The 10,935-nt window shown below is 45.6% G+C and overlaps 1 protein-coding gene across 2 annotated transcripts in view; it reads right to left on the bottom strand.

The window, feature by feature from the left end:
* Window positions 1-924: 924 nt before the first annotated feature.
* The window catches only part of KRT72 (keratin 72), a 13,035-nt gene continuing 3,024 nt past the window's right edge, over window positions 925-10,935 (bottom strand). Inside the window, exons 2-9 of one of the 2 annotated variants that reach the window (XM_011375866.1) lie at window positions 10,390-10,604; window positions 6,427-6,487; window positions 5,960-6,055; window positions 5,083-5,247; window positions 4,313-4,438; window positions 2,575-2,795; window positions 1,874-1,908; window positions 925-1,118 (exon numbers count right to left, since the gene is read on the bottom strand). In XM_011375866.1, the coding sequence (XP_011374168.1) occupies window positions 931-1,118; window positions 1,874-1,908; window positions 2,575-2,795; window positions 4,313-4,438; window positions 5,083-5,247; window positions 5,960-6,055; window positions 6,427-6,487; window positions 10,390-10,604 (1,107 nt within the window). In that variant the 3' untranslated portion in view covers window positions 925-930. The remainder of the gene's footprint in view (window positions 1,119-1,873; window positions 1,909-2,574; window positions 2,796-4,312; window positions 4,439-5,082; window positions 5,248-5,959; window positions 6,056-6,426; window positions 6,488-10,389; window positions 10,605-10,935) is intronic. The other variant, XM_011375867.1, reaches the window with a different exon arrangement.

Below are 10,935 nucleotides of genomic sequence, written 5' to 3'. Positions count from 1 at the left end.
TCACTAAGGAGTTTCCAATGAGCCACTGCTATATAAAAAAAATACAGATGCATCCATAAACACATATGCATACAGGCCTCAAACTTTAAGGTGAAAAAGATCTGGCTGGAAGAAAAGGAAAGCAAGGCCAGTGGTGTGGAGCAGGATTGGGGGGCGGGTTGGCAGGAGAATGAAGAGATGAATGAAAAGGAGGATCAATCACTCTAACAATGAGAGGCAATTAGTGTGGGACACGGAGCGCTTTTGAGAACTGGATGGAGGATGGTGTGAGCCTCTCTGTAACGGGGTGATGATGCCTGTCTCACAGGGCCAGTGTGTGAAATAGGGACCCCAATGCACAAGAAGCCCTGAGCCTGTCCAGAGGTGCATCAGTAACAAATCTCAGCCTTTTACTAGGAGCAGCTCTCGCTCCAAGTCTACCTGGCCAGAACCAGACAGCAAAGATCCGTGTCAGGCCAGAGACCAGAGGAAAGCAAGAATTAGGGGAAGAAAAGTTAGATGGGATGATGCAGACGTCGACATCCTGGGCAAGAGACTGACACTGAGAATCAAATGGCATTTATTGAGCGTTTATTGAAGGAGAAGCAGAGAATGAGACATGAACCCAACCAGAGGACAAAGAGAGCTCCTTGGTGATGAAGGCCCAAGAAAGACACACGGGGACACAGAGGCCGGCACCTGGCTGCAAGGAAGCATCCTGGGTATGTGTGTTATCTCTGCATTTGCGGCAGTGACCCAGTAAAAGATGGCCAAGGAGGAGGTCGCCAAGTGCCCAAGATTGGACTTCCTGCACAGGAGCATTGCCCCCCTGCTGACGTCAACAGGGAGGAGAGGGGACTGAGATTGTGGTTACAGGGGCAGCATTTCCTGACTTGGAAAAGAACCCCAGGAGAGGAGAGGAGGTTGATGGGTTCTGGAGCTTTCTGCCCTTCATCTGGAGGCCTTCTTTTTGGTTGCACAGCTGCTGCCAGAGGTTTTGGTAAAGGGATCCTTGAATTCACTGCCACAGCTGCCTTTGGTTTTGACGTCTGCAGCCCCAGGTTTATAGCTGTAACTGCTCGAAGCACCAAAGCCCATGCTGAAGCCAGCCCCTCCTGCACCAGTGTTGCTGATGACAGCTGGAATGGGCAGAAGACGACACTCTGTCAGTACTCCTGGGGCATCCTGGCCACCCCTTCACTCTCCCCTTTGGTGGCTTCACATGGAGACAGATTCTCTCTATTGTGTATTTTTAGTTTACTTGGACATTTTCATCAGCAGATCATTTTTCATGTACTTGGCCCCATGTATTTGAACTTTTCCTATTCGTCTGTGTCAGTCTACCACTATCAGACTTTCAGCTTCCACCGGCTCAATCAGAGAACTTCCCTGCATGAAGAAAGGCCTTCATGCAGGCCTTCGGGTGCTGCTGCTAAAGAAAGAGGCTACCAGAGTGTCCCTGCTTCTCACATGACAGCACCTCCCCAGCACTCTCTCTAGCTTTTTAATTCAGAGGAGGTGATTTCAGTTATCATTCATTCCCCTTTCAGGTTCCCCTCAATAACCTCTTACTGCAATTCAGGGCCTTAATTTTGTTCTGGCCTCAGTAAAAATAGAATATAGCCATTAAGCATTATTCTTACAATAGACTCTTGGATTACACACTGTTGAGTATCATTTGATCTTTTTACAGGTTATATTTTTGTATTTCATGATATTATTTTTCTCCATCCATTGCTTCTCCTTGGTGACTAAAGCCAGCTCTCTCTTTGTGTTCCTAAATCTCCCCTGAACCCACTCTGGTTTTCTGACTTCTCCTTGGTGTCATGGAATTAGAGGAACTTAGACTTGTAGTAGGTGACCAAGGGTAGAACGGGGTCCTACAGGTACTTACAGATGCTCACAGAATTTGGGTATTCACCAGACATCCTGAGGAGAGAGAAGGAAAACAGATAAACTCACCATAAGCCATCACCCCATCTATCCAGGGAGTCTCCTCTGTGAATTAGCCTCTCCTCTCAGAATGTCTCAACTTCTTCCCCATCCCAGACTACTTTCTTCCCATAAGACTCAGTAGGACCTCTCAAGAAATGAAGAACCAAGATGAAAAATCTGCTACAAGGAGTCAGCTTTCCATCAAAGTGGCTTTGGGATTATCTGATGTGTGGGATAACTGTGCCTCCTCTAGTCACTTCCCTCTAGTCATGCCCTCGGTTTTAGACAATTAAGAGGAATGAGCTCACAGCTTCAAGGGCCCCATCTTTGCCAAAGCCACCTTGAACATATATGACTCTTGGAGGCCGTCCTGCCCCTCCCACCATCTACCCTTAAAAAAGCATCACAAAGGGCCAGAGATGCTCTGTTTCTCAAACATTGCTGATGTTAATACTTCCTCTCCTAACACCTCTCTGGGATTTTTTATGACTCAGTTCTTCTTGCTGTCTAACTTTGGTCTTTCCTACTGCATCATGTCAAATCCATTTTCTATCAAGTTTTACTTCAGTAGGACCTGAACAGAACCAAACTGTTTGCTTTCAGTCTTCCTAAGGCAAAGACAGAGCTGCTCCAGACAAAAGATATCTATCTGGTCCTCACCTGCACTCCTCGCCCTCCAGCAGCTTGCGGTAGGTGGCGATCTCCACGTCCAGAGCCAGCTTTGTGCTCATCAGCTCCTGGTACTCCCTCAGCATCCGGCCCAGCTCCTCCTTGGCCTGGTGCAGGGCAGCCTCTAGCTCGTCTAGCTTGGCCCTGGCATCTTTCAGAGCACAGTCACCTCTCTGTTCAGCATCGGCAATGGCCGTCTCCAGATTGGAGCACTGAGGAGCAAGCGGATTGAGCGCTTTGAGTTAGAGCACGGTTCTGAGATCTTGCTCAGAGGACCTCCCTTCATTTCAGGTCCTCATCACTTTTGGACTTCACTAGAGGAGAACCTGTCCTTCCCTCAATTCTAGGCATGATTCATCCTAACTCATGCTGTGGCATATAACAATAGAGCGTTCTTGCCATGAAAGAGAGGAGGGAAAGGGCACGGAGAAGGTGGGCTGCGTGGGCATATGGAGCCTGCTCTCACTCTTTCGGTCTGTAACATTGGCTGTAAGATTCTAATGCCAACCCTGAAAAGTCTCCGGGTAACTGACCTTAGTTCTGACTCACAGTGTAAAGGTTGTTTTAGGGGATCTTGTAAATCATGGCAAAAAATTGGGGACTAATAAAGTTCCTATTAATAAAATGTCTGTTCAATAAATCTGCCACACTCACTTTCTTGCCTCCAAAATTCTTCAGAGAATCATGCTACATGGCAATAGCCTTAAAAAAAAAAAACCGACTGGTTTTACAAGCTTACAAACATCTGCTGTTTGGTGAAAACATAACTTGCAGGAGGAAACTGCAGGTGGAGCTCTGTGGTGTCTACGTGAAAGCTTGGGGGCAGGGAGCAGGGAGCTTCCTGAGCCTTGTAGTTTTGGGTGTGCGTTCCGATCACTTGGATGAAGTTTTGATGAGATCTATGTATCTGGCTTCTCTTTCTGATGTGTCCCCTTCCTCTAGAGTTACATTTGCTTCACCCCAAGGAGGGCAGATGATCCTGAGGCCGGATAGAATTCTAGACTTGTCCAGCTGGCATCACCCTCCTCTGCCGGTCAGGCTCCCAGCCATGCAAACACCCACAGTTTTTTGAGTGAGTGGCTCACAGCCTCAGTGGCAACACCTAAGTTGCCCAACCAGGGAAAACTATGTCCCATCCTCAGAACTGGGAAAGGCAAACACAGAGCAGAGCCCTGAGCCAAGGCCACGGTAGGAGGCTCTTTCTTCTCCACTCTTCTCTAAAAGCCACAGCCCGACCCTCTTTCCTCCAGCATGGATTCATCATGTGAAACCTCCTAATACCTCTCTTTTACCAACTGCATCAGTTCGAAACCCCATTGCCCAGCTTTGAAGGAGCCCATAATCCACCTCTTCCTACCTAAGGGTGTCCTGCTCCCTGCCACCCAACCCATATGGACCTTCTGCTCAGAGTCCACATCTCTCCTCCCTGCACACATGCTATGCACATGTCCACCTCAGGTCCACTGCTCCTGCTGGCTCTTTTTCCAGGCCCCTACTGCTCTCTTTTTCTGCCTCTAATCCCACCCGCTGCAGGCAGTTCCAGCCCCTCAGGACTCCTACAGCACTGAAGGGGCATGCTGCACAGCGGATGGATGCTTCTTCCTTCTATATGGGCGTGGACTGTTCTCTCTTGAATTATAAGTGCCCAAAGGGACCCTTTTCCATATTTGGTCCTATACAGATTGGTACTCAATAAATTCTGTTAGCTGATTCATTGCGTGGAACCCACCTGCTTCTTCACACTCCCTATCTCTGAGCGAATCCTCTGGATCAGCCGGTTGAGCTCTGAGATCTCAGCCTTGGTGAGTTTGAGGTCATCCCCGTGCTGGCCCGCCGTGACCTGCAGCTCCTGGATCTGAGATTGGGGGATGAGATATGAGGAGAACAGGATAGCTGAGCATTCACCTTTTAAGAGCATTCAGCATGGGGGGAGGGCCACATACTGTTCTCATTACCCAGGTAGTATAGACAAAAGGGAGGGAGGAAAGAGAGAGAGAAAGGGAAAAAGGAGACAGAGAAAGAGAACCCTTTCCTTCTGGATAAGAAGGTCCTGACCCAGTTCAGCAGAATCCTCAGGTTCTTAAATGTGAGAGCCTTGGTGGAATTTGAATTTCCTATCTTTATTTTGACAAAGTTGAAAATCAGAAAAGCCAAGATATCTGGATTACCCACAGAAATGGTGTCAGAATCTTATCAAGGCTGTGGCTGCTGTGGCTCCTGCTGTCAGCAAGGGCCACAGCAGAGGAAGGGCTAAGGCCCATACATGTCCCCAACGCGTGCCAAGACTGTGGTTGATCTCCCTGGACCACAGGGAGGCATTTCCACAAGGCCCAACTCCAAGACAAAGGAGATCTCCACCCAGCCCAAATACACACACATGCACATGCATGCACGCATGCACACATGCAAACACACGAGCACATACATGCACTCATGCACATATGATGAGAGGGCAGCAGATGTGGTCACTGGGCCTTGACACACTGGCACGCAGCTCACCTTGCTCTGGTACAGGGCCTCAGCCTCGGCCTTGCTCTTCAGGGCGATCTCCTCGTACTGGGCACGGACCTCATTAATGATGCTGTCCAGGTCTAGATCCCGGTTGTTGTCCATGGACAGGATGACAGATGTGTCACTGATGTGTGACTGGATCTGAGCAATCTCCTAGGGGAAAGTTAGGGGGTCCCCATGAGGGGAGCACATCTCTTGATCCTCCCCGGCAAACTCCTCACTGACTTTTCTGCCCTCCTTCCACAGAAGCCACCAGTGCCAATGCATGCTGGGTGTGAGATGCACACTTTGTCCTTTGAGCCCATGTGAGACCACCCTCTCCATCATGCCCTCGGGACTGCTCCCACCCTTATTCCATACTCTGCAGCGACGGCCACCCTTCACCCATAGAATCAAGTCTGACCTCCTTATATGGCACTCAGAGCCCTCTAGCGAGTCACCAGTGACCTTCCCTTCTGCAGGCTCCTCATGCTTTAGCACACCTCAGGCCTCTGTATCTTCACTTGTTCTGCTTTTTAGGGCTGGAGCATCATGCCCCATGGAGATTTTCCCCATCTTTCTCCAGAAGCCTTCTCTGACAGCTCAGGCAGAATTCACCATTCACTCTGCTCTCCCAAAGTTCATCTATATGCTGTTTTCCCTACCAGACTGGAATTCCTAGAGGGTAGGAATTATTTCTTCTCCATCATGTTTTTCTCAAAGCCCACCTCATCGTTCAGCACATAGTAGAGCCTCAGCGAAAGTCAGCTGCACTGAACTGAGGGGCTACTCTGCCAGCCTTCGGTCCATACAACCATCCAGGCCAAAGGCCAGAAGCTACTTGTAAGAGAGGCAGGTCACACAAGGAGGTCAACCAGGTCCTTACCCCTTCATAGAGGCACTTGAAGAATTTGATCTCATCTGTCAAGGAGTCCACCTTGGCCTGGAGCTCAACCTTGTTCATGTAGGCAGCATCTACATCCTGGGGAACACAGAGAGTGGTCGACTGCCCTCCCTCCCCTTACCCCTGCCACAAGGAGCCTCAGGTTCCTTACTCTCTTTACTCCCCCTACCCCATGCTCCACAGGGCGGCCCCATACCCGAGAGCAAACCAACAAATGTGCGGTGCAATGGTGCACCAGAAGTGTGGCAAATACCTGAATTTTAAGCTGGTAGGTTCTGGAAATAGTGTGTGTCTCAGGCTTGGAGAAAGGATCTGGGAAATTAGAATCTCAGTCTCCCCTGCCCAAGGGATGGAGGTACCTACAAGGTCCCTTTCCTCAGCCTACAAACATCACCGTGATGTGCTCAGGGAGCCCTTTGGGCTTCCACCTGCCTTGTTGCTCCCCTTACCTTCTTGAGAACCACGAACTCATTCTCAGCAGCTGTGCGTCTGTGAATCTCCACCTCATACCTACATGGGGCCAAAGAAAGGGGAGAGTTTGGCCATTGGGATAATTCAGTCCTGCAAACACTCGCTAAGCAGTTAGTGATCACCTCTATGTCAAGAGCAGCAAGACAGTGGTCTACAAACTGGGGGTTCATGTACCCCTGGAACATGGATAGCCTTCTTCAAGGGGATGTGACAAGGACAGGTTTAAAGGAATACATTTCCAGCTCCTTAGTTCATATTCAGTCTGCCCTAAAATGGATATGCCTGGGAAGACAACTGTGAGGAAGTCGTCATGCAGGTTCCACTGTTCCACCTTCCTTTCACAACCACCCCCTCCCCGAGACAGCAGAAAGACGCATTTCGTTGCCATCTGGCACCATAGTACAGTGCATTGGCCCAAAGTGCAAAATCTCCCAGGCACCGAACAAAACACTATCTCGCCTTCGAGCTGTATGTTATACCTGTCTCATACATATTTCTGTTCCAGGTGAAGCAAGATTTTGGAAATAGGTGTTCAGATGAGGCTGAGATGTACTTAATACAGATACATCGTGGACTAGGGAAGTAAGAGTGTTGATCATTTCGCTTAAAGACTTCACTATCCCATCCCTTATTATTGTCAATGAATGTATTACAGGACATTTGTGCAAGGAAACAAAACAGAGCGTTGGAAAGAAATAATTAATGCTAGAAAGTGGCTTTTTAAAATATACTTTAACATGAGGAAATCTTTCCGGCTTTTACTCCTTCCTAAGGCATGTCACTGACTGCTAAGGAAAAAGAAAAGCTTTGTGGAACGGCTGAAGTAGTACAGGTTAGTGAAATAGGTTATTTAAAATGGGACTGGAACATTTTCTGAGATTGCCAGATTTTCCTAGTTACACTGGATAAAACATACAGAAAACATTTTACGTGATTTGTCTCAGATTCCATGCGTATTTTTCAAAAGATAATTGAAAACCTTTTATCGAGTTATATTATGAAATATTTTCTATTTATTTATGTAATAGTTTCTATTATATTGTGTAATAGTTTCTATTACAACCAATCTTTATCTCATTTTATCTTAGTAAATATTCAATTTTATCTTCCTCCTATTAACCGAAAAAGCATATGCTAGTTGCAGACCAATTAGATTTTAGCAGTTTAAATCTCTCTACTTCGTAAAATACATAGAAAAGAATTGATCATGATGGCTAGCAAAACTAATGACATTCATTTGTTACAAATAATTTCTCATTATTTACTTCTAGAAACCAAACATCAGAATTCAATGGGCATACACACATTTACAAAGAGAAACAATGCATTCTGTGGTACTATTGGCTTTATATAAATAACTTATCATTTTAAAAATACATTACAATGCATAATTGAAAGTTAAATCATGACAAAGTGCATATTGACTTATCTCGTTTTAGAACATAGATATATTAATTGTATTAAATCTACATTATTTTAATCTTGAATGTTTTCAATAACCTACTGTACAAGATGTAGCTCTTAGTTTATTGCTTAGTGGATTCTGTAATAGTCCCCAAAGTACATATTTATATTTTTATTTGAATTTAGAAATGAAACCAGACTATTTCTGATAGAAAGCAACTCTTATTTCTCTTGTTTGACAATGAAAGCTGGCTTTCCAAATTAAGCTAGATGGCAGATGTTTTCTATAAAGTGAATGAGCTAAATATGCAGCTCTAAAGTTTTGGAAATGTGTGTATGTGTATGTACACGTATATAAAAAGTAGGATTAAAACATTATTTTTTTAAGTAAAGAATTTGCAGAGGAGTATTAAATACTAACAATGATTTTATGTTCCCAGTCTTTTTTGGTCTACTGGATTAAACACATTACCCAAAGGGACAGAGCATGATATATAAACAGTGGCCATTTAACCAGTCTTGGTAAAACTGGTTTTAAAAAAACTTCCCAGAAATTTGAAAGGTAAATGACTTTATTGACAAATCCTTTTTGCAAGTCAGGTGTTTTTCAATTTTTGCTCTCAACAAAAATAAAGAGCTGAGTTGTCAGTTGACAGCTTGTTAAAAATGATCTTTAGTAATGAGTCATAATGTGATTTTGACACAAAATGATTTATCTAAGAAATATATATATCAAATATGGGATACTTTATAGCCACTGAGGATAAGTCGATGAACAAAACAAACAAATATACCTGCCTTAGTGGAGCAGAGAGAGAAACAATAAACATAACAAACAAGTAAATTATATAGCATGTTAGAAAATAACAAGTACTATGGGAGAAAGAAAAAGCAGAAAAACTGGAAAGGCATTCAAAGAACTGAGTAACACTGCTCTTGCAAAACTCCCTCCATTAAAATCTATCTGAATGAACAAAGTTTCCCAGCACTTAGATAAGAATGAAAAAATATATAGGACTAGAATCCTGTCTCATCGTTGCAAGAATCAATATGTATACATGAATTACTAAGCCACTTGGAGAAGAAATCTAGTATCCAAAGCTAGGGCTTCTGACAAGGACCAATGCCTTACATGTATCTAGCACTTTGGTTCTTTTGAGAACTGTTAATACATTACTGTCTGGCTTTACCTTCTAAACCAGCAGTCCTCAACCTTTTTGGCACCAGGGACTGGTGTTCCTATGAGACTCTAATGTCTGATGCTTTGAGGTAGCATTGAGGTGGTGATGCCAGCGCTGGGGGACAGCTGCAAATGCAGATAAAGCTTCTCTTGCTTGACCTGTCGCTCGCCTCCTGCTGTGAGGCCTGGTTCCTAACAGGCCATGGACTGGTACCGTTGTGCAGCCCAGGGGTTGGGGACTCCTGCACTAAACTGCTCTTAACTGCTCTTATAGGTGGCAAGGCAGGTATCAGTATCTGATTTTTATAAATATCAAAACTAAAGTTAACAGAGGATCAAGAGACTAACCCATGGTCATTCAACTAGTGGGTGGTAATTCTGGAACACATGGTCTTTCCACTCTGAAAAGCCCAGAGACAGCACAGCCCCTGGATGCCTCTGACCTGGACATCTGGGCTGTGCTGGGCAGCCCTCTCTTCTTTCCAGAATCCTGCTCAAACCTCCATTGGACTCCGATATTCCCATTTTAATTTCCCTCAATCTCAATCCACACTGGATTTATTTCCACTGATTGGGAGCTACCCGAAAGGGTTTTTTAAGACTGTCTCCACAATCTGAGTGTTTTCAGAGGGCAGGGACCATGTCATCTCCTCCCTCAGGATCTCCATGCAGAGTCCTGCCTTAGGGAGACTTCAGAATAGGAATGGGCAGGCAGATCAAACATGGAACAAGGAAATTACTCAGATGTGACCATCTCCGCCCCTTGAATGTGGCAGAAGTCATCTATCACCAGAAATCCTGGCACCTGGAAGCAAATCGCCCAAATATCAGTTCGCACTCAGCCCGGATGTATCACTCTTTCTCCATTGGCTCAACTGGGGGGTAGAAATGCTCTCTGTTTTCAAGTATGTTATCGATTATTCTCTTTAATGGTGGCATTCAGCAGCACAGATATGATTCATTATGAAAAACGTTTTAAAAACTTATTTTTGCTTAGCTTTAAGATTTGTTCTGGGATTGGTGGGGTGTCTCGTGTTCTGGGAATTCCCACAGAAAACTTCACTCAGCAGGGGCTACAAAGCCATTTGTGCTGTCCATCTGGTTTTGAGACAATTCTCTTCCTCCCACCCCTCCATTGCCCATGTTAGAAATTAAGCACACCATTTCCTAGGCAATTCAGAACACCATTTGGGGTAGCTCTTTTTTCTTCCTGAGTCTCATCCTGTCTGATTCTCTCTCTCTTCTTTATAGGAAAAGAAGTTTCAGTGGGATCAGCAAAGGATCTCAGAAGGCAAAAATGCTGCCTCAAAATCCAAACCTCATCTGTAACAAAACTATCCAGTGCCTCTCCACTCACCTCTTCTTGTAGTCCTCCACCAAATCTTGCATGGTCCTCAGCTCTGAGTCCAGCCTCACCCGGTCCCCTGACAGTGTCTCCAGCTGCTTCCGCAGGGTGCTGATGTAGCCCTCGTACACAGGCTCCAGGTTCTTCCTGCAGTTGTTCACGTCCAGCTGCTGCAGCAGCTCCCACTTGGTCTCCAGCACCTGGTTCTGCTGCTCCAGGAACCGCACCTGAAACCCAAAGGTGGTCACAGCCCAGAATCCCCATGCTATTGCCTCTCAAGCGTGAGAAGAGGGCCCCAGAAATCAGAAGCAGTCATCCTGAGAAGGAGGTAAGGGACAGAAAAGACCAAGTCTCCTTAGAGAGTGGATTCGGCCAAGGGGACATGTCCATCTGGGTCTCCAGGACAAGAAATAAGATCCAGTCTAAAAGAAATTGGGAAATAGGCTTAAGTAGTGCTATAACTGCCACTGTGCGTTATTATGTGATTGAGAGAGCTTCTTTTGCTACAAATGCTGGTGTTTTCAGAGTGAAGGGAAATGAGAAGCAGAGAAGAAACAG

This window comes from Pteropus vampyrus, unplaced genomic scaffold (genome assembly GCF_000151845.1).
Source record: "Pteropus vampyrus isolate Shadow unplaced genomic scaffold, Pvam_2.0 Scaffold276, whole genome shotgun sequence".
NCBI lineage: Eukaryota > Metazoa > Chordata > Mammalia > Chiroptera > Pteropodidae > Pteropus > Pteropus vampyrus.
The sequence above is the reverse complement of the archived record's forward strand: the minus strand, read 5'-3'. Positions and strand labels throughout refer to the sequence as shown.